Source organism: Botrytis porri (genome assembly GCF_014898465.1).
Source record: "Botrytis porri strain MUCL 3234 chromosome Unknown BPOR_011, whole genome shotgun sequence".
Taxonomy (NCBI): Eukaryota; Fungi; Ascomycota; class Leotiomycetes; order Helotiales; family Sclerotiniaceae; genus Botrytis; species Botrytis porri.
Genome location: NW_024066085.1, coordinates 1,681,698 through 1,702,727, shown reverse-complemented (window position 1 = coordinate 1,702,727; position 21,030 = coordinate 1,681,698). Strand labels below are relative to the sequence as shown.

The following is a 21,030-nucleotide window of genomic DNA, read 5'->3' as shown; positions in this document are numbered from 1 at the left end:
AGCAACTTACATATCATCAATCAAAATGGTTTTCAACGGCGTCGGTACCTACGAGATTGTACCATACCAGGCTCCAACTCTTGACCTCAATGCCTGGGATGGCCTGCTCACACCTGGAGCGGTTGTCAGAACATAGTAAGTTTATCTGCAAACCCCCTTGATACATTGCAGGCGACAATAACTAATTTTACTGGGAATTGCAGCGCTCGTGGTGACACACCAAGCGACAACGCCAAATGGCAGGTTGCACTCGTTGCTGGCTCTGGCGACAGTGCTGAGTATTTGATCATCAATGTTCGCAGTGGTTTCTTCCTTACCGCGACCGGTAAGTGTCATATCAATCAGCTTCAGAGATTGATTCACATGCTAACCCAATCATTAAATGAAGGCGACAACAAGATCGTCTCTACTCCTCAAATCTCCCCAACTGATCAGTCTGCCCACTGGACGATCAAGGCCTCAACAACCAATGGCTACCAAGTCTTCACGTGAGTATCAATCTACAATCTCAATCACCCCGAGCAAGTCAATAGTCAAGATAACTGACATCGAATTCACAGTATCAACAACAAGATTGCCAGCCGTGGCCAACTTTCCGTAAAGGACTTTAGCACCCAAAGTGGAGCCGATATTCTCTCTGCAACTTCAAAGAATGAGGATAATCAGAAATGGTATTTTGATGCTAAGTAAATGGCAAGGTAACTCTCTGGAAACGGGTGACCTGGTTTCAAAGGGATGGAATTCAACACGCTCATTTTTGGTTTCTGTATACAGACGCGTAGGTAGTTAGTGGAAATACAAAAGTCTTTTTTTCATGGAATATGAAGATGATTCGCGTTCTTGATGGTTTGAAAATGAAGATGATTCCAGGACCTTTCGAATCCGAATACTAATATCGTTCTCAAAAAAGATACAAAACAAAATTATCACTGTTATTTGCTTAACTATTCAAAACTATTGATATCGCAAGGAAACTAAAGAGAGAGAAACTTCAGCAATGAATCACAACCGGATCGTGCCTTACAATTTGGAAGGTACTTGATCTTCTTCACCTTCGTCACTTTCATCACCGTCATTGCTCTCACCATCATCATTCCCACCACCATTCCCTTCTTAAACATGTTAATCACCACCGTCTTCTCCATCGGCATTCTCCTCACCATTTCTACCCTCGTTTCCATCATGATTATCTCCTCCCTGACCATTGCCCCCTTGATTTTCCCTTCTTGATCATCTCCTTAGTTTTTTGTCATCTTCTCCTTTGTCTCCCGCTCCAGTATCACTAGTATCGTTTTCTTCTTACTTATCCTGGTCACCATCTTTGTTTTTCGAGTCATCCCCTTCTCTATCTCAGTCGCTCAACGCCTCTTTATCATCTGCTTCTGCCTGATCTCCCTCCGTTTCATCATCATCTGCATCATTCCCTTGTGTTTCATTTGGGTCTTGATCAGTTTCACCATCGTTATTACCCTGATTACCATCTTCTTGATTGTCTTGAGGATTTTCATTCTCTTTTTCTCTTTCATTTCTCTCTTGATCATCCAAACCATCGCCCTCTTGGCCCATCTCGGCCTTATCGTCATCCTGATTATCTTCAGCTGGAATCCCTTCTTGATTGCTTTCTACTTGGCCCTCTGGATCATTACTATCCCCATATTCACCCTCACTGTCATCCCCTTCCCCTTTTTGATCAATTTTCCCGTCATCACCATCTTGGCCTTCTTCACCAGTTGTCCATTGATTTTCGTTTCCGTTATTCTCTTCTTCACCTATTTGATCGCCTTCTTTTTCTCCCTCCTCCAAATCGTTTTGCCCATTGTTGTCTTGAGTTTGATCATCCTGCGCTCTGCCTTCTGAATCATCCCCCTTTACTCGTTGGTTTCCCTAGAATCTTCCTGCTCTTCACAGCCCTCACCCGAGTCTTCTTCTCGAGTATCATCATTCTCTTCGCCTTCATTTGCATCATCTTGTTCGTCGGCTTCTGTACTCTTTGTCTCCGGAACGTCTGGCTCTTGATCGTTTAAATGTTCGATGTCTCCATCTTCTGGATCGACTTCGTGATCATCACCTTTATCATCATTTTGAATCTAATAATCCTTCCCATCTTGTTCATTCCCCTGTTCATTATCTGCTTGTTGGGTCCCTTGGTCGCTTCCCTCCATGTTGTTGTCATCTCCTAAATATCCTTCCTGGGCATCATTGCCTTCTTTGTGGTCTTGGTGAACATTATCCATCTGTGAGCCGTTCCCACATCATCTCCATTATTTCCGCCTCCCACCTTGACTTCCTCTTCATCGCTCTTGTCGATGTCATCCACCGCTCGATTTTCCTCATTGTCGACGCCATGGACATCTCTTTCAATATCTTGAATGGTATCTTCACTCCCCCCATCATTTTCATTGCTCTCACTATCCGAGCCATTCCTAGGTTTACTCGTCTCCCTTATTCCGTCTTCACCATCATTATCGTCTTCCTTTTTCTCACCGTTCCCAGCTTCTGAATTGTCGCCCTCCTCAATTACTCCCTCATCTTCACTCTCCGAATCGTTCTGAGTTTCATCTCCTTCATCTTCAACCCTCTTAATTTCTGATTCAGGTGCCTTGCTCTTCCTAACGTCGTAGTCAAAAGTAGCTTCAGTGTTCATAACTTCTCATCTTAACATCACAGAAAAGTCCTAAAACGAAATGTTCTGTTGTGTGCTTCAAATCCTGTCTGAACTTTCAGGGCAAAGGAAAGATTATCAGCCAGCCATTTTCAGAATTTGATGTACCGGAAATAACCAATTACAAAGTGCAATTCGCTGTAAGCCGCAGCAGACCAGAAAAGGAACTGTTCTACCAGTAATTCGCTCCTAGCTTGACAAAATAGTAGAGCAGTCTTGTTTCTCTCCACCGTCGTGTTATATAGTGTGGTATGTAGGGTTTCAAACTCGAATATTGGGCGAAAATGGTCTAAGCTGACCAGAGGCAGTGCTCAAACCCAACATAAATGGTGTACATGTAAGAGTACTTCTCAGCACGCACAATGAGCTACTTGTCATCTATAAACCAAGTGATAAGGAAGTTGAAACAATGAAACAATGATTGAACAACCATATACCTACCAATCAGGAAGATGTCTTGGTGGTAAGTTTGTACTTTGTTACATACCGAAATACCCCCATTGTGTCAACGGGTATCAGCATTCAGGTGAAGAATTGAAGAGGTTCCCGGATCAGATCTCGTCATAATTTGAAGCACAAGAGAGAGCCGAGCGTCCGGTCATTGAGTTACTATTATGTTAGGACCTTTTTCGATGAGACAATCTCAATCTTGACACCTGACAATTCAATGAGGCGGTTGAATGCTCCCCCGTTCCTTTAAACGAAAATTTTGAAGTGAGGAGATAATTGAAATGTTGATAGCATCTTATCTCTCATGCAAAGAACGTGCTTGGTGTTTGTTCAGGAGGAGCTTCGTATAAATAGTGCTGACTTATTGTGCACTTGATCAGAGAGCGTTCAAGTGCCGCCAACAACTGTTCAAAAGATTCATGATAGAAGTTCTTTCCTGAACAGGCTCAAAATAGGTTTCCGTCTCGGACTGTGCCTGGAACACTCTTTTAGTACTGACATGAAAAGTATCACAGGTAACAAATGCAAAGATCTTAGGGCACGATCTACAAATATCGAATATTTGACTGAGATCAAATCATATAATTGTAACAAATGGTATGCAGAATAAGGTGCTTCAAGCTTCAAGCTTCAAGCTTCTTGAATAATAGTAATCAAAACGATTGTGATTGATAAAACGATTTTGCATACCCAACATTAGTCAGATCCCTTGGTCATTGGAAGGGCTGGATAGGGGGAATGCTTACCGGTACGGCCTTTCCCAGCCTCCAAACTGGGTATCTGCATGTTTTAAGTGGGCCATTAGACATCATCACTAGCCACACGCGTGCCACGCGAAGAAATTTCTTACAATTTGGCGGCAACGTCTCATGAATCTCAAAATTCCTAGCGACAGCCATCAGTGTTGTTCTTTGTCTTTTGTTGCAGTAATAAGACTTCCCGTGTTGAACTGTCACACACTACAACTGAGCTTGGCATTGGGTTAAATCCCTCGTAGGCTCGTAAACTTCCAGTCTCTTACAGGACTATATCGACTAGATCAGTATCCATTCTCTTCCTTTGATCCGTACATGTGTAACAAGCACGTCGCCCTTCCTGTGACTGGAAGGGCGTTGACTCGATGCTGTTGATAGCGAATCAATTGCCTGTCTCGGCCTCTACGCTAGTTGGCCAGGACTCCACTGCGTACGAGAAACTTCACTGTGCGGGCCCCAATCCGCAAACTTTGGCCCGGTACCTGAAAACGGTCAATTGATTTTTAGGGTGACTTCACTGAATCCACTCTTATCTATCTAGGTATTCAAGGCGGGACAGAACACGCTACTCTGGTTGAAGAAGGTGCTCGGGTTTTCGTCGTGATTGATAATTGTAGCCAGATGATCGTTCTCCCAGCGGTTAAGGTATCCTCTGGCGAACCTGGAGATATTACCGTAAGAATTGCCTAGAGATCAAATATATGCAAAATTTCACAGTAAGTAAAACTCATGTTGGAGTCTTTCCGTTTTCAATAACACCAGGCAACGCATTTTAGAGCATTGTTTCTTTCTAATTTCATCATCATATCTACTCTGTAGATATATATCACTTTCGAACTTCGGCTCGCTCCGAAGCAAATTTTTTTCTCTCACACGACTCAATTTCGGGCTTGCACTGGAAGTGGAAACATAGCACGGACTGCCCCCCTCATTATGGCCAGTTCCGATCCTTGACGATGGCCAAAAAATGGCTCGTCTGAGAAGAAATCGAATCAAAATAATTCCCAGATTGATGGCATCGTCAAGTGACGACTGCCTTGGCGAATGCTTGAAGAGCTTTCCGTCTTTCCGCAGACGCCCCAAAGCTTGTGTTGACGACCCTACATACATAAACAAGAGTTGCGAATGAAAGTTATTCGTATTGCAATTTTCAGGTGATGCATTCGATTTCGACCACCTTCCTCTTTCATCGAGGTTCCCCAATTTTGATACGTCGTTAGCACAATCTCACATCAAACTATATCTGATAGGAATCATAGGATCAATGTGGAGAGTTAACGATTCCATCGGGTCAGAGATACGGTGAAGTGGGTTGTTGATCTTGATTTTATCCAGTGATGCTGCTTTCTCTGCTTCCATACTTAAGGTTTTTGGTGGGTCGTCTATACGCGTCTCCACCACCCTTTAACGACTTCCACATTAAGGACCTCGGATTACACGGGTAACCATGCTGAAGCCATGTGATGAATCCACCGGAGGAAATTGACAATCCTTCATATATCGCTTTGATTCCCAAAATGTTTCGATGTGGTCCCTTCAGTCAGTCTCCTACAGATATCAGTCATGGCCAACAATCTAGGAAATCTTGCCCTTGATGGCGGCGATCCTCGCATTGACGGAGTAGGTGAGGTGAACGTACCAACATCTGTTCGTCGCAACTTGCATGATCCAAATGTCCCTTTTGAGGCATACTTGTACTATGCAGAGATTCAGCGGGAACAGGAGAAGAATGGACTTGGCCCAGAGGAACGGGAGCGAATGTACCAGGAGTATCTTGCCGGAGTAGACCATGTTGCCGGAAAGGAAATCGGTAACGAGAAGCATGCTCTTCCAGCAATTGAGGATGAAAAGACCGAACCTCAGCCAGTCGACGAATCAAAACCTAGTTCCATTACCAAAGCCCCTCATCCTTCGCACGTTGGAGCTGGGGAATGGGAAACCGCATCCCGAGCAGCAAGAAACGCTACATGGGGAGCTGTGTAAGTTTTCCTTTTGAATAAAGCTACGATGGATCTGACGATTAAACAGTGTATACCTTATCACCACCGATATTTTGGGGCCATCTAACGCACCATACGCCGTTTCACAATTCGGATATGTTGGAGGTGTAATGATGTATTTCTTCATGGGTATCATGGCTTTCTTCGCTGGATGGCAAATTTGGCGCATGTTTTTGAAGCTCGACAGTGACAGGTATCCAATGAGGACGTTTGGTGACTTGGGATTCAGAATGTAAGGATACCACGGCCATCACGAATTCTACGGGCACACAGCTAACTTTAACAGTTTCGGAACTTATTCTCGCCATGGTATCAATCTTCTGCAAAGTATCCAACTTTTATTCAATGTTGGTGTTATCGTCATCTCTAACGGTCAAGCGCTGTCGCAAATGTCCAAATACAAGCTCTGCTTTTCCGTCTGTATCGTGGTCTGGGCACTCGCTGGTATGGTCTTGGGTCAAATCCGATCTCTGCAGAAGTTTGGATATCTCGCCAATTTCGCCATTTGGTTGAACATTCTTGTCATTTTCATGACCATGGGGGTGGCAGCACACAGTCCTCCAAATTATGACGCCGTGTTAGCATCTTTTGGTATCGCGAAAGCTCCTATCAAGCATACTGTTTGGATTCCTTCCGGCTCAACTTTCGATTCGCAATTGAGCTCTGCTATGCAAATCGTCTATGCTTATGGTGGCGCAATGTTGTATTGTGAATTCATGGCCGAAATGAAACGACCACTCGACTTCATCAAGGCGCAATTCTTAGCTGAAATATTCATTTTCGTTTGCTACCTCATCTTCGGTCTCGTCGTTTACTCGCAGCAAGGTCAATTCACCTACAACCCAGCCAACCAAGGACTCTCACCTTACTCGTGGCAAACCGTCACTAACGCAATCAACCTGGTTTCCGGTCTCATCGCTGCCGTCCTATATGGTAACATCGGTATCAAGGTCATCTACCAAAACATTGTTGAGGATCTTTTCGGTGGTCCAGATCTCACCACCAAGAAAGGAAAACTCATTTGGATTGCCATCGTACCTTTGTACTGGGCATTTGCATTTGTTCTCGGATCTGCAGTTCCTCAATTCACCAATATCTCTTCGCTCGTTGCTGCCGTCTGTATCATGCAATTCACATATACCTTCCCCACACTTCTCTACTTTGGTATGACCATCAAAGAAGATGCCAAGCATCCAGATGAAAAATTCGATCCTGCTACCGGAACCATAAACAGAATCGATACCTGGAAAGATGTGAGCAGATGGAAGAGAGGTCTCATCCCAAGATGGTGGTTGAAGGTCTTCTGCTTCTTGTTTTTCTTGGCAAGCGCCGCGACTGCTGTCCTGGGTATGTATACCAGTATTAAAAATATTAAGGACAGTTTTAAATTAGGTCATGCAACTAGTTTTGGATGTAAAAGTCCGGTTGGATATGCTTAGATGGTGGGGAATCATGGGTATATTGGATGATGATAATAATGGGGTAATGACGGGGTATGAAGATATGAATAATCTACTGAAATGGGGATTTAAAAGGAGAATAAATGTATATGTTCCACTCACCAAGAATGCCTCGTTATATGCGAGAGCCTGTGCCAAAAACCTCAATGCCTAAACGTACATTTCATCTGTGCTGCCGCCGTCAACAAAGGTAATTGGAGGACATTTGGCGTCGCGTCGAACTCGCCCCTTCATCGGAATGTAATACGCGAGTCGAGATTTAGAAATGTTTGATGCACACTCTGTTCAGCAATTTCCCGTTGAATATCACAGTAAACACTGAATGCTGAATTTGAGTTTGTATTTAACTATTGTGTTTTCTCTTTTCGTATTTTTAAAAATAATTCTTATGTCCCTCGATGTACTAACGTTGTTATGCCCTCCAAACTAGCAATGCTATCAACACTATTCAAGATGTTATTCCCGTTATATTCATCCTGCAATATGTTCACTAATGCCACTCTACTAAGTCAATGTATATACAATTTCACCTGTTATATATGAAGTATTCACAGATCAACTTTCTCCTCCGCGGTATTTATATTGTCCCCGACATTGGCTTGAGTTTTGAGATCACATTCAACCATTGCCCGAATCAGCTCAGTCGTAATTTCAACACCTTTCAATACAGACTCGGGATCAGCATCGACGGGTACATGCAGAAACATGGTCTTATTTGGTTGTTGATGCTTGTGACGGTGTGCGAGAGAGGTGTAGTAGATAAAATCGCAGAGGTAGTTACCCGCATCTTCGGAAATGCGTGTATCGACTTCCTATATGCATATGTTTAGTAACGGGCTGGGAAGTATGAAGGAAACCGAGGTAATGTTATTGATGAAATGGATAGAAAAGTCAATACGAACAGGACAAGCTTCCTTCCATTGACGAAACATTTTGTCAAATGGCAAACTCGTCAAAAGTTCCCCAGGACAATCATGCCACACCCAGTCATCACCCTCCTGAATCTTATTATGTTCATCGTTCAATACTTTTCCATCGACATCTTTCATGAAATATCCATCTCGATGACCCCGTCGCTCACAACTGTAAAAGGATCGACCAGATGCCATTCCAATATGTAGTATATAATCAGGCTTGGTGTCATCAAGAAGTACGGGCACAAGTTCCCGAACAGCCTTGTATCCTACATGAACTGGCGCTCCATAGGTTTCAATCTTAATGCGTGGCGTGGTCTTGTTTATTGGCGGTCGTGCATGCGGATGATGCCCTTCATCTTTTACATTTGTAGGAACGTAAGGTGGTAGACGAGATGCTATTTCCCATGATGGATTTATGGGAAACTGCGCGCGAAAAGGCTGATGGAAGCCACAGTCAGCACTTAGGTTCTTTGAGGCTTCGGGCAGTTCAACATTGATTGAACAACTCCACGATTGAGGGGTAAAGCGGGGTGTAATGTCAGGATAACCCACACCAAAGCCTGTGACCAAGACTCGAATTTCCTTTGAATCAGGACGTGTATTCACATTACCACTGATTGATCCCATGATTGCCAAAGCGAATGATATCAAATATTTATAATGATAAGTACAGTAATCAATCCTATCCAAGGAATGAATGATGGATATAAAAGTGGTCGGACGGACGCCGATGAGAATGCGGAATGTCCCGCAATTTAGCGTGGATCGGACGCTAAACCCCCGGATTCGAAACGTTCCTCAAAACTACCTCGGTTGATTGAATGACTTCAAACTAAAAGCGCTCCTTTCACGTCTATTCTATCGTACACATAGCTAGATAGGTAAATATTGGGATAACTTCTAAGCATTTGAAAGTTTAAGCAGTTGACTACTAGATGTCTACCACGTCTAGTCCCTTGTGAAACTATGATGTTTGCTCAGATACGAGCTTATTAGCTTCTCAAAGGGTTTCAACGATCGAGTGGTCTTTGAATAGTGCAACAGAACGAGAAGCCCGATTAGTATCAAGGCTTACAATGCTGTGCTGGTATTATTCAAAGGTTTCACCCATGAAAATATTGGTTGTGTTGGCTGTGGTTGGATAATGGCGCAGGCGGCGTAGTCTTCTCGAGCAGAAGTTCTGGCATGCTGTACCGGGGAGATATAGACCCCACTCATACATTTTCACGAGTCACAGACTTTAAGAAATGCTATTTCGGGGATGCTTTTCAACAGTCGTTCCTAGAAGAAAGAGTGTTGTCAGTAGACAATTGCATGCAAATTTGGAGGCGGGGATTCAACCCGGGTGCAACCAAAATCCGTCGATGTAAGCCTTAGTAAAGCAGCATACCCTAGATTTCCCCGAAGCCCTGAAGCCTTGACATAATAGACAAACAACTATTTGAAGTCTTACTATGTTTCTACTGCATGTTACAGTGCTCTCTAGGAGATACTGCTCTAGAACGCACAGCCTCACGTGAGATTCGATCTCCGTTGAGGTGGTTGGCGGTGTATAATCTCTTGAAAAGGTGTCAGTCGCGCCTCACAGTGTGGCATGCCCAGGTGGTTAATTCAATTGTATCCATTGATCCACTTTCTCCAGCCACTCATCTGGCCATATCTGATTCTTGAAATAGATTTCTTATGCTCGTTCATCATATTGCAAAAGCTTTTGGTGGCATTATTCACTGCCATGGCTATTCTCCTAGCCACGCAAGCACGCATCGCGCAGCAAACAATGAATACGATCACAACATTTTGTTTGTCTTCCACTGGTAGACACAGCAAATATTTCCAACAAAGCCCTGGGCTGGGTAAGGATCTACTGAAAGTGAATTCGTTTCCTGTGCTGTGCTATATTGGACTCGAGGTACATATACTTTGACATGTCTACCTCAAATCCCAATTTTTCCATCATCAACATCAAACATTTCAATACAACTCCTCAACTTCAAGGATCGCACTTCAACACCACTTACATTCTCTCTTCTTCTATTACATCACCCGAATAACTTTACTACACAAAGAATACCCACCATCACAATGTTTTTCAAAGCTTCCACGATCGTTTTCATCGCCGCCATCGGCTTTGCGTCTGCTGCACCTACACTAACTAGTGACTCTGCCTCCGCGGCAACATCAACTGTCGCTTCCGATGACTGCACAATCGTATGGCCAGGAGTTCTAGAGTACATCTGGGAAAACACTCCTCAGCATGTCGCTTACAACACAATATCCCAGGATCCTTCAGATCTAGACCAAGGTTATTTCGGAATGGGTGCAACTTGGAACGGAACAGCATGGACCTCGCGCCAATACACTTATGCATCATTTGACCTTCCAGCTGATGCACAAAACTGTGAGCTCTGGTCTTCCTTCCCTACAAGCAGAGACGACTACGAGGCCATTACTGGTCCATTGGACCCACAAATCGAAGTCTTTGGCCCATCTATTTCCCTCGACTCCAGTGACCTTACATTCTGGGATGTCTTCCCTGTCAACGGTGAGCCCACTGTGGAAGTATTCACGCCTAACACCTTGAATCCTGGCCAAGAGACTCTCATCGGCACCTTTGACTGCTCTTCGCAGGCTCAGTTCTTGATGGGTATTGCCAACTTATCCGACCCAGGCAACTTTAGCTATGATATCTACCAATTCCGTGTTAACAACACCGTTGCTAGAAACTATGGCTTGTACGTTGCATACGGCTCTGACACTTGCCAACTACAATTCCCATAAAAGACATGGCGTTTGACATGTGATCAACGGCGGAGAGATGTACAGACGGGGGAAGGGGGTTTAATGTTTCGTTTTAGTCTTTATGGTTTATGGTTTTGAGCATGGTGGATCTAGGGTGAAATTCGCACATTCCTTCTGTTGGATGCATGTGCATAGTATTAGTTGGTTCAGTCACTCTTTTTTTGTAATTTTGGTTTTGGGATAGCAAGGGCAGTATTGGTGGGATATGGGAGGCTTACATTCATTACGATCATGATGGGATAGAAGAGGGCATGATTATGGCATATGGATAAATGATAGACATGGACCTCATTCTACAGGGTGGCATCTAAATAATAATAGATTAATATCACAATCGGTTTACACATACAATATTCTCTTTTGAACTGTGAAGGAAACTTGAACTTGTAGATAGGAAATTTCGTGATTTCTCTTTCTTTGCTAAAATGACAATGCTTGTAATCGTCTTGTGGATAATGTAAATGGGCTGTCACAAAGTAATTCGCATATAGATGAGTATGAAACCCTAACAAGGTGTTTCTTTCGAAATTAGACCTAGTATGTTACGGATTTTAGACCTGATGTTATATTTATAGAACACAGTTTGCAAACTAATATACATTGAATCTAATATATAGCTGAATGTCTTGACTTTTCCTGTAGAACAGTCAATAGTAAGTAGTTTTTGAAGTGCTGTCAACCAATTTATTTAGAGAAATTGATGTCTACTCCGTTTTCTATTCGGATATAGACATCTCGATATTACCCCAAATATATTCAACTTTACTGAAATGTATTCAAGTACATCCCAATATGTCTTAGGCTCAATATCAGAATATGCTTGCTGATTGAAATATTGGTCAAATATAGAATATGAGATGAACCAGACCTAAGCATCCAAACATATTCATCTTATCCATCGAATGGTGGAAAATGATTGATATCGAGAGCCGGAATTCAAACGATATCCTAGGGCAAAATTTGGATTCACTTTAACGAAGCAATTTCGAGCGCCTTACCTCTCAATAGCTCACCCGAATTTCATTCCAACTTTAAATAAAACACTTCTCTTTCTACAACAGACGAGATATTTGTGATTGAAGTTGATACCTATCTTCAAGACGCTGCCACTGGGTCTTAGAGCGCAAGACTTTACAACTCTTTAATCGTCAAATACATACATAATTTATCACGAAGCAAATCTACGTGGATTCTCGACTCACTCAACCTGCATGGTACTTCCACCCATCAATTTTTACTTGAAAAAAACCCTAGACAATTATGGCGGGACGACTAGAGTAAGCTGTCTTCGCCAATAACTCAGAATACTCATGAGTATGAACATTGACTAATGGTTTTTTCTGGTGAGCTTGGAGATGAGCTTGTCCATATCTTTGTTGGACCCGAAAAAAGAAGTTTTCGGTCCATAAGAATCTCAATTAAAGATCGAGAGATTTCTTCAAGGCAGCTCTTCAAGACAATGGATTTTAAAAAGGGGTGGAGAATAAGATGGATTTACCTGAAGATAAGCCGTATATTTTCCAGGGATTTGTTACCTGGATGTATACCGTACAGGTTGGAAGCCTTCAGATCTCAACTGAAGAGGCCGGATTCGGTCGCAATCTTGCTATCATTGAGCTTTACATCTTCGCCGACAAGTACCAGAGTGTGCAGCTTATGGACTTTGCCATGGATTCGCTTCAGGATTCTCTCAACGACAGCTGTAATACCCTTACGTTCCGAGAAGTCGAGACAGTCTTTAAATTCACGAAATCCAGGCATTGTCTAAGACACTTTACTGTAGCAATGATGGTTTGTACTGTTCTTGACGGCGACAACTATTTTTCGGCCCAGAAAATGGGAAAGATATTCAAAGAGATTGATGGTGCAATGATGGAGATTCTTGATTATATACCTACGCTCCTTTATATACATATGGGGACCCATAAAGATCCTAGATATCGTACGGACGATCCTGAATGCGAAGAAGAGGGATTTGAGTTTCACCAACACAAATTCGATGAAGAGTGTAACTCGATACCAAACTAACCAATGCCCATGTGGGGTTAGTCTAAGTAAATATGACGCTATCGTCGCTTTGTATATCAGCTCTTGGGAATAGCACTAGCGGTGGAAATTCAAAATCTGCTTGTACTCATCGCAGGCAGTGAGAATGGAAAGTTTGCATCTATAATTGGCAACGGGAGTGTACTATGCTTTGGGAACCAAATTTAATCTTCGGGTCGGTCTGCTTGATAGAGCAGAACCCAAGTAGATAGAAAATATGAGCACATTGTCTATACATTATGTGACTATTCCTACGTGCGACAATTTACATTGAACCATTTTCCTTTTATTACAGACCCCAGTTTGTATAATACACCCTAGGCTGCGCACAAATTATCTGTACCTGTGAATTATCTGCGGATAATCTGCTTTGTGGGTTATCTATTAAAGGTTCTATTCGCTTTGTGGATTATTTATTGAGGCTTTAAAATTATTTGTTTTGTATAGGTAATCTATAAATTATTTGTAAATAATTTATAGATAACTTATATAAATAGATAGATTATTTATAAATTATTTATAGATATATGAATAATTTATAGATTATTTATAAATAATCTATAAATAACGTAACTTGACTAAAAGTGGGTCATATCATAATATGAATTACAAAAATCATATTTTCCTATTTGACCTTGTCCTACATACTACAAAGTGATCTACAACTATCACTAATTCAACTGAACTATTAACGTGATTTATCAGTGTGCGGGTCATTTTCACCTCAATTCACTCTATTCTCTTTCAATACGCGTTTTTATCAACAATCTATAATGGATTCGAATAATCAAGAAGCCTGTATACTCCTCGTTATCGAAGCTATTTAAAAAGACAAAAAAACAAGTATTCGAAAGGTTGCAAAGATATATAATATCTTGAATACATCACTACAGCGTAGAATTAATAGTATTACTTCCTGTTCCGAATATCGACCTAAATCTTATAATCTTTCAGAACTAGAAGAGAATATCATTTCTGAATATATAATTGATATAAATTTGAGAGGATTTCCATCTAAATTAAGAAATGTAAAAGATATAGCGAATTATATTCTTGAATCGAGGGGTACAAAGTGTGTTGAAAAGCTTTAGGCGTATCAATTTGTAAAGCATCGAATCGAATTAAAGATGCGTTTTAGTTATGTTTATAACTTTCAAAGAGCTTTTTGCGAAGATCCTAAGCTTATTGAAGAGTGGTTTCGATTGGTTGCGAATATGCGAGCGAAATACAGCATTTTGGATGGCGATTTCTACAATTTCGATGAGACGGGCTTTATGATGGGTATAATATACCCCGGAATGGTAGTAACTAGTGCTGAACGGAATGGCAGAAGTAAGGCAATACAACTAGGCAATAGAGAATGGGCTATAGTAATCATATATGGCAATGAGAAGGGTGAAACTATACCCCCATTTCTAGTGGTTCAAGGACAGGTTCATCTTTCCAATTGGTATACCGAAACCGATTTTCCTGTGGATTGGGCTATTAAATCTATATCTAATAAATGGACAAACAATGAGACAGGTTTAGAATAATTGAAACACTTCAACAAGTATACTAAGAACCAAAGAAAGGGCAGATATTGAATGTTGATATTAGATAGGTATGAAAACCATGAATCAAAAGCTTTTCAAGTATATTACAAAGAGAACGATATTATATACTTAAGTCTACTACTACATTCAAGTCATTTAACTTAACCACTTAATATGGGCTATTTTAGCAATCTGAAACATTCATATAGTAATCAAATTGATGAATTTATCAAAGTACATATCAATTATATTTCGAAGGTTGAATTCTTTATAGCTTTTAAAACTGCATATAAAGAATCAATCATCTCTCAGAATATGAAATCAGGATTTCGAAGAACAGGTTTAATATCATTTAACCTTGAAGCCGTACTTTCAAAGTTAGATATTCGAATTCGTATATTTACCCCTTCCTCTTTCAATTTAAATCAATAGATTTCTTAAACCCCTTATAACCCAATTGAAGCTCTTTCTCAATTAATTTTAGTGAAATCTTGAATAACCTGATATCAATCAAGCTCCTTTATACCTATATTTGAGACTGTATTAGTTCTAGCTAAAGGTACAGAGAGATTAGCTTATAAGAATACACTTTTGAATGCAGAGATTTGTATATTTCGAAAAGCAAATGAGGTATTAAGCAAGTGTTGATGTATAAAAAAAACTCAATTATGTTAAGAAGGAGTACTTATTGGGCAAAAAGCTTTTGATATATTATCTCAATAAGAGGTTGATATTCAGATTCAATATAACGAGCATTAAAAAGAGAGGAATTCTAATGAAGAAGTATCTTCTAGTTGATGCTGTAGTAAATACAAAAAGACTGGATATAATACAAGAACTTGTCAAGATAATATAATAGATTCTAGATTATTATAATTTTCATAGTTTTAATCAATTGATTCAATGGTTGTTGAATAATATGAGTTTGAAAGAGTGAATTGAGGTGAAAATGACTCGCACACTGATATGACCCGCACACTGATAAATCACGTTATTATCCTTTTCCTTTTTTATTTTCCTTTCTACCTAATCAATTTGATGCTTGAATAATCTATTATATTATCGTTTTGGTAAAAGTATTTGTTCAGCCTTCTCGATAATTTTCAATACTTCTTCAGTACTAAATATAAATTCATCTTTTAATTTTATTCTTTTTCTATTTTTTCATTTTTTTCGTATTTCAAGTAACTCTTTATATTCTTGAAGTTCCTTTTGAAGAATAGTATTTTCAATATTTAAGCTTTCAATCTAATGAGTTATTCACTTTGCATATCTTTATATTAAAGAAGTAGGCAGATTATTAATGGATAAAGCTAAATTGAATATCTTATTTGCTTATTATAGCTCAATATCATTCAAGGGAGAGCTATTAAGTAAAAAGAGATCTAGATTTTCTAAGTTTGCTGGTGTATTTAGAATGAAAGGTGGTGGTAAAAGTGGGGTTGGAAGATTATTTAGAACTTGATAAGGATTAAATAGATTTAAACTTGTTCCTTTTTATTTGCTTTTGATATTTTAATAAGTAAGACCTTTTTCTCTTATCTTTTGAAGAAGCTGTATTCAATCAGACCGTTGTATTTGTTGTATTCCTGCTCGAGAGTATCGATCAACCTTTTGAGCATGATATTGCTTCATTAGTCCATACACTCCAATATCCAATGGCTAAAGTAGATACGAACAATAAGGTAGTAGAATAAGAAGATCAATCTCCTTCTCAATACAGAAAGCAATCAAACTTTCTATAATATAACTAGAATGATTATCTATAATCAATAATCGAGACTAATTTCCTAATATTTTTCGAGATTCTGGCTCAAAAACCTTATATATCCATTTAAAGTTATAATTATTAGAAGTCTATTCACTATTGTTTGTTGAGAAATACCAGTTTGGAGAAATGTTAGTTGGAATTTATATAGTATTGGTATTCTAAGCCTTGAAAATGATTATAAGGAGTAAAGAGCCTCCATCTGTATTCACATATTCCAATATAGTTATTCATTCTTGCTTTCCTATTGTAATCTTTCAATTCGATTTGAGAGTAGAATTCATGATTATATATGTTGATTTTGTTTCTTCAATTATATATCCTATTTTATTTATATTATATATATTCTTGAATTTATGATGTTGTTTTTTGATTTGTATTTGAAATATTGAAAACCATGTTGAGATTGTTTCAAATGTGGTTTCTTTATACCTTGTAGATTCCAATTTACGAGAATAGGTTTTTTTAAATTTGGGATATCAATTTAAAAATCTATAAATCTATTGTTGACCTATATGATTTGATTGAAAGGATGGAGGGGTAAATGATGATGTGAAAATGACATATTGATTTAGAATTTCTTAAATCATTTCTTTCAATAATCCAAAAGTTGTAGGATATTTAGTAGCTGTTAATCATAAGATTCATTATACTAAAGTCTTTTTTTTTATATTGAAAAGTTTTTGAAAGGATTTGTGAGATTGAGAGTATGATTATTATCCAATTATTCGATTTATCAAGGTTGATTTCGGAATCTTAAAATGAATAGTAGCACTTCGAATTAAAGTAAATTGTTTATTTTTTAGATTTTTTATAACCTTTTAAATATTATCTTCCGATTCACTACGATTTAATAACTTTCGATTCATTGTATATTGAATAAACATATAAAATAAAGAAATAAAGGAGTGATTTTGACCCATATCATAACATGACCCACTTCTAGTCAAGTTACGTTATATAAATTCTCCGAAAAAAGTAGAGATTCGCTTAAAATATGAAGCTATTCCCAGATTATTTTCCAGCCCAAAAGTAATTCAAGCTTAGATTTATATTAATTTTTATATTAATTATAAAATTATATTAATATTATAAAAGATTATAAATAGTTATATAATATATAAGTAGGTAAATATTCGTGAATAATTTGTACTCATCCTACAGATTACCTATCCAGATTTTGAATTATCCGCTCTACAGATGGATTATCTGCGGATTATCTGTCAAGGCTATTATCCGCCCTGCGGATACCCGTTGCGCAGCCTAATATACCCTGCAAAAATGACCTCATTACCAGAATCAAAATGCAAATTGACTTATCAATACTGGCGGCAATGTGAGGGTGAAGTAATTTGTGCTTGATCAGACTTGACCATTGTAACTGTAATGGAGGTGACTGGAGAACGGACAAGTCTTCGCTACATGATTTGACATTGTATCATCAGATTCACTTCCTAAAGATCTATACGGTAGATTATGATACGACAGAGCACCAATACCAAATTGATAAAAGGCTTCGCATTCGCAAGCACTTACATATTCTTCGACACATCCAACTTTTCGACGCAATAACTTGAGATCCGCGATTTTTCCTATCAAATTTGTAAAAAAAAATACCATTAAAACTAGAAGCAATAACGAGGTGATCAAGAAAAAGAGATACCAAAATAGCACCTCACATGATGGCACATCTAACTGCTAGGTAAGAAACAGTACCTTGCACCAAATACATCAAAGCTAACTCAGAAATTCACAGTCTTCTTAGCAACGAATTGGTCCAAATCATCGTCGGTCCTGAGCTCAAAGAATTCTTCGTCCATAAAACTCTCATCAGATCAACATGCGACTTCTTTGACAAGGCTTTTAATGGAAGATTCAAGGAAGGTATCGAGAACAAGATGCATCTTCCCAAGGACGATCCAGAGATTTTCGAAATTTTCGTCAATTGGATGTATTCTGGGCATCTTAGAGGAGGACTAAGAGAGCCCATGCTGATCATTAACATCTGGATTTTCGCCCAAAAATGCCAAGCTATAACCTTGAAGAACTGCGCCATGAAAGCTCTACAAGATGCGCTAGGTGATGAACGAATAGGTCGATTTCCATTATCTAATTCTGAAGTTGCGCACATATACGAGAATACAACATGGGGTGATGAGTTGCGAGTATTTGCAATAGCGATGTTGGCGTGGGAGATTCCGTTTGGGGATCCAGAAGATGCTGCTAATTTGGAGAGAATATTCAATGACGTGAAGAGCGCTTTGGAAGAAGTTTTAGAATTCACACAAGAATTTGGAGGGAAACCTGTGGCTGATCCGAGAGTTAGAGGTGGTTCGTATGATAAGTGTGCGTTTCATGAGCATAATGATAAAGATGAATATGTTTGCATCGCGGCGTTGAATTCTCATCAGTATAGAAATATACACTAGTACAGGTTGGTTGTGCAGTGGATCTTCGACTTCTAGACGTAAGCGTCGTCGTGCAATTTTCTTAGCTAGCCGAAAATCCGAATTTGGACGGAGTTTTGGTGGATGCTATCAAGTGAGATGGAATAATGAAAGTTAAATTCATTTTCTCAAGGGCTGATCTCGTTTGGTATTTTAATGATTTATTCCAGAGACATTCACGACTGGTGCGACTCCAAAATTCTAGGAAGCATCACAAAAAAATTAGTTATCACAATGTTAAGAGCTATTAACAATATGTTCGCGATCCGAAATTTGTGATTTTTAGAGTGCTTGCCAAGTAGCAGAGTGATAGGACGTATTATACCTACTCATATTCCATCCATTGCTATCGAGATGAATTTGAACTCGATTTTCTATGCTCTTGTTTCATCGCATGCTAGCACCGAAGAGTTGCTAATTTTCAATTAGATCAAACTACCAAACTAACTTCGTTAATGGCAATAAGAATTGAAATCGCTTTGAACGCCAAAAATAGTGTTGGGTAAGACAGGCCGGAGAGTATTAATACTGCCAAATGATAAATCTGCAGAGAATGGCTGTACAGATCAACGAAAATTCCTCGGGCAATGTTGAATGTACTCAGCCCTTGGGCAAATCACGATTCTACTAAAATGAAGAAATACATTGCGCCTCTACCTACTAGTAAACGAGCCCCATGGGAAACTACCTTGGCACTGCAATAGGAATTCGTCAACTGTCTCGCTTACCGAGAGGCTATGAGAAAGGGGGTTCAGATTATCATCGAACTATCAGCCTTTATATTCGGGTCAGCAAATCAAAACCCTCCAAACTCACTACACCGACAACAAAATGTTTGTTGTTTGCTTACCTTCCTCCAAAAACGGCTCACATCAGCCTCATTGCTCAAGCCAAAATCCCCAAAATCTCATTCCCTTGCAGCTGCCAAGCACTTACCCCGCGACTCTCACTAGTGGTCCAACCCGACTGTAGTCACACAACTACATACATCAATCATTAAATTTGTCACAAAAACTATCTCTACAAAGAAATGAGAGACATTTGCTCTCACCACTTTGCTAATATCATCATGTCAAGATGACAATCATGACAATCGTATGATGTTTTCAGCTTGATGAAGAATTCGTATTGCGTCAGCCTTGTGTAAATCAGCACCTGTAGCAAGCCTCTTAGTATCCGTCCGCAAAGTCATGAGATCGTCATATGATTTATCTCAGCCGTTGATGATAGTGGTATCAGGTTACTTTTTGGTGGTTGGGTATATAATGATGTTTTTGCATCAATGGAGATGTTGTTTTCTCTCCATCATCATCATCATCATCATCATCAATATCATCACTCACAGTCTAAGAACTTTACAAACAATCATAACTCTTGAACTTCACTTGAAAGTGGTCTTTAATTCAACATGCTTTCCAAAACTGTTATTTCCCTTCTCATCGGAGCGACAAGCTTCATACAAGCTTCTCCTGTCTCAGAAGCCTTGAACGAAAAACGTACTTGTGGCACAAAACTCTTCCCAAATCAATTAGTCCAGCTTTCCAAGGCGAATCCCAACACTGTATACCCAAATACATGGAACACAGATAACTCTGTTAAGATTAGCCAGGACGCTGATGCCAATGGTAGGCCTACCTTTCCCAAAATTTATCATGAATACCAGCTAACTCATCTCCTAGGTAACCCTTCCAACCAATTCTGGGAGCTGATCTCCTTCCCTCCTCTCCCAGCCGGATCCTACGGCTGTTCTCTTACCCTCACTTTCCCCTCAGACTACACACCATCCATCACCGGCGTTTCTCCAGCTCTCGACGTCTTTACCGTCTCCACACCTCTTCCCAGCGGTCCAACATTCAACAACATCAGTCCCAAAATCAATTCTGGTATTTTCGGCTCTGTCACTCCTGCGAGCGGACAGAGTGTTGTGATTAATACTCAGGCTTGCAATGGGGGTAGTGGACAGGGATTGGCGTTTGTGTTTAGATATGCGGATTGGGTTCGGGGACAGGGAAGTGTGAGCTGGACTGAGTATGTTAATGCTTTGAATGGGGCGGGTGCTCGGGGTGTTTATTTGAATTACAATTGTTAAAATATTGGTGGGGTTAATGACTTTTTTGGATTGTGATTAGTGTTTTGGGAAGTGGTGGAATCTGGATGGGTAGTTATGGGATATGGAGTTAGACAGGCTGGA

General features: G+C 39.8%; 8 protein-coding genes across 8 annotated transcripts; 6 read left to right on the top strand and 2 right to left on the bottom strand.

Moving 5' to 3' along the window:
- Positions 1 to 25: 25 nt before the first annotated feature.
- Positions 26 to 690, top strand: EAF01_008530 (uncharacterized protein; the record flags this gene model as incomplete). Its single annotated transcript, XM_038916786.1, has 4 exons — positions 26 to 135; positions 204 to 325; positions 389 to 488; positions 561 to 690. The coding sequence occupies 4 exons, from the start codon at positions 26 to 28 to the stop codon at positions 688 to 690; spliced, it is 462 nt and encodes a 153-aa protein (XP_038768148.1).
- A 660-nt stretch (positions 691 to 1,350) lies between these two features.
- On the bottom strand, positions 1,351 to 2,644 carry EAF01_008529 (uncharacterized protein; the record flags this gene model as incomplete). The annotated part of the gene is made up of 3 exons (XM_038916785.1): positions 1,351 to 1,853; positions 1,916 to 2,087; positions 2,252 to 2,644. The coding sequence occupies 3 exons, from the start codon at positions 2,642 to 2,644 to the stop codon at positions 1,351 to 1,353; spliced, it is 1,068 nt and encodes a 355-aa protein (XP_038768147.1).
- Positions 2,645 to 5,430: 2,786 nt separating this feature from the next.
- Positions 5,431 to 7,306, top strand: EAF01_008528 (uncharacterized protein; the record flags this gene model as incomplete). The annotated part of the gene is made up of 3 exons (XM_038916784.1): positions 5,431 to 5,846; positions 5,896 to 6,099; positions 6,154 to 7,306. 3 exons carry the CDS (start codon positions 5,431 to 5,433, stop codon positions 7,304 to 7,306), a joined length of 1,773 nt encoding a protein of 590 aa, XP_038768146.1.
- Positions 7,307 to 7,875: 569 nt separating this feature from the next.
- EAF01_008527 (uncharacterized protein) lies at positions 7,876 to 8,871 on the bottom strand (the record flags this gene model as incomplete). The annotated part of the gene is made up of 2 exons (XM_038916783.1): positions 7,876 to 8,139; positions 8,230 to 8,871. 2 exons carry the CDS (start codon positions 8,869 to 8,871, stop codon positions 7,876 to 7,878), a joined length of 906 nt encoding a protein of 301 aa, XP_038768145.1.
- Positions 8,872 to 10,326: 1,455 nt separating this feature from the next.
- Positions 10,327 to 11,022, top strand: EAF01_008526 (uncharacterized protein; the record flags this gene model as incomplete). Its single annotated transcript, XM_038916782.1, has 1 exon — positions 10,327 to 11,022. One exon carries the CDS (start codon positions 10,327 to 10,329, stop codon positions 11,020 to 11,022), a length of 696 nt encoding a protein of 231 aa, XP_038768144.1.
- Positions 11,023 to 12,531: 1,509 nt separating this feature from the next.
- EAF01_008525 (uncharacterized protein) lies at positions 12,532 to 13,071 on the top strand (the record flags this gene model as incomplete). Its single annotated transcript, XM_038916781.1, has 1 exon — positions 12,532 to 13,071. The coding sequence occupies one exon, from the start codon at positions 12,532 to 12,534 to the stop codon at positions 13,069 to 13,071; it is 540 nt and encodes a 179-aa protein (XP_038768143.1).
- A 5,003-nt stretch (positions 13,072 to 18,074) lies between these two features.
- EAF01_008524 (uncharacterized protein) lies at positions 18,075 to 18,821 on the top strand (the record flags this gene model as incomplete). The annotated part of the gene is made up of 2 exons (XM_038916780.1): positions 18,075 to 18,094; positions 18,149 to 18,821. The coding sequence occupies 2 exons, from the start codon at positions 18,075 to 18,077 to the stop codon at positions 18,819 to 18,821; spliced, it is 693 nt and encodes a 230-aa protein (XP_038768142.1).
- A 1,426-nt stretch (positions 18,822 to 20,247) lies between these two features.
- On the top strand, positions 20,248 to 20,928 carry EAF01_008523 (uncharacterized protein; the record flags this gene model as incomplete). Its single annotated transcript, XM_038916779.1, has 2 exons — positions 20,248 to 20,464; positions 20,519 to 20,928. The coding sequence occupies 2 exons, from the start codon at positions 20,248 to 20,250 to the stop codon at positions 20,926 to 20,928; spliced, it is 627 nt and encodes a 208-aa protein (XP_038768141.1).
- Between the last annotated feature and the right edge of the window lie 102 nt (positions 20,929 to 21,030).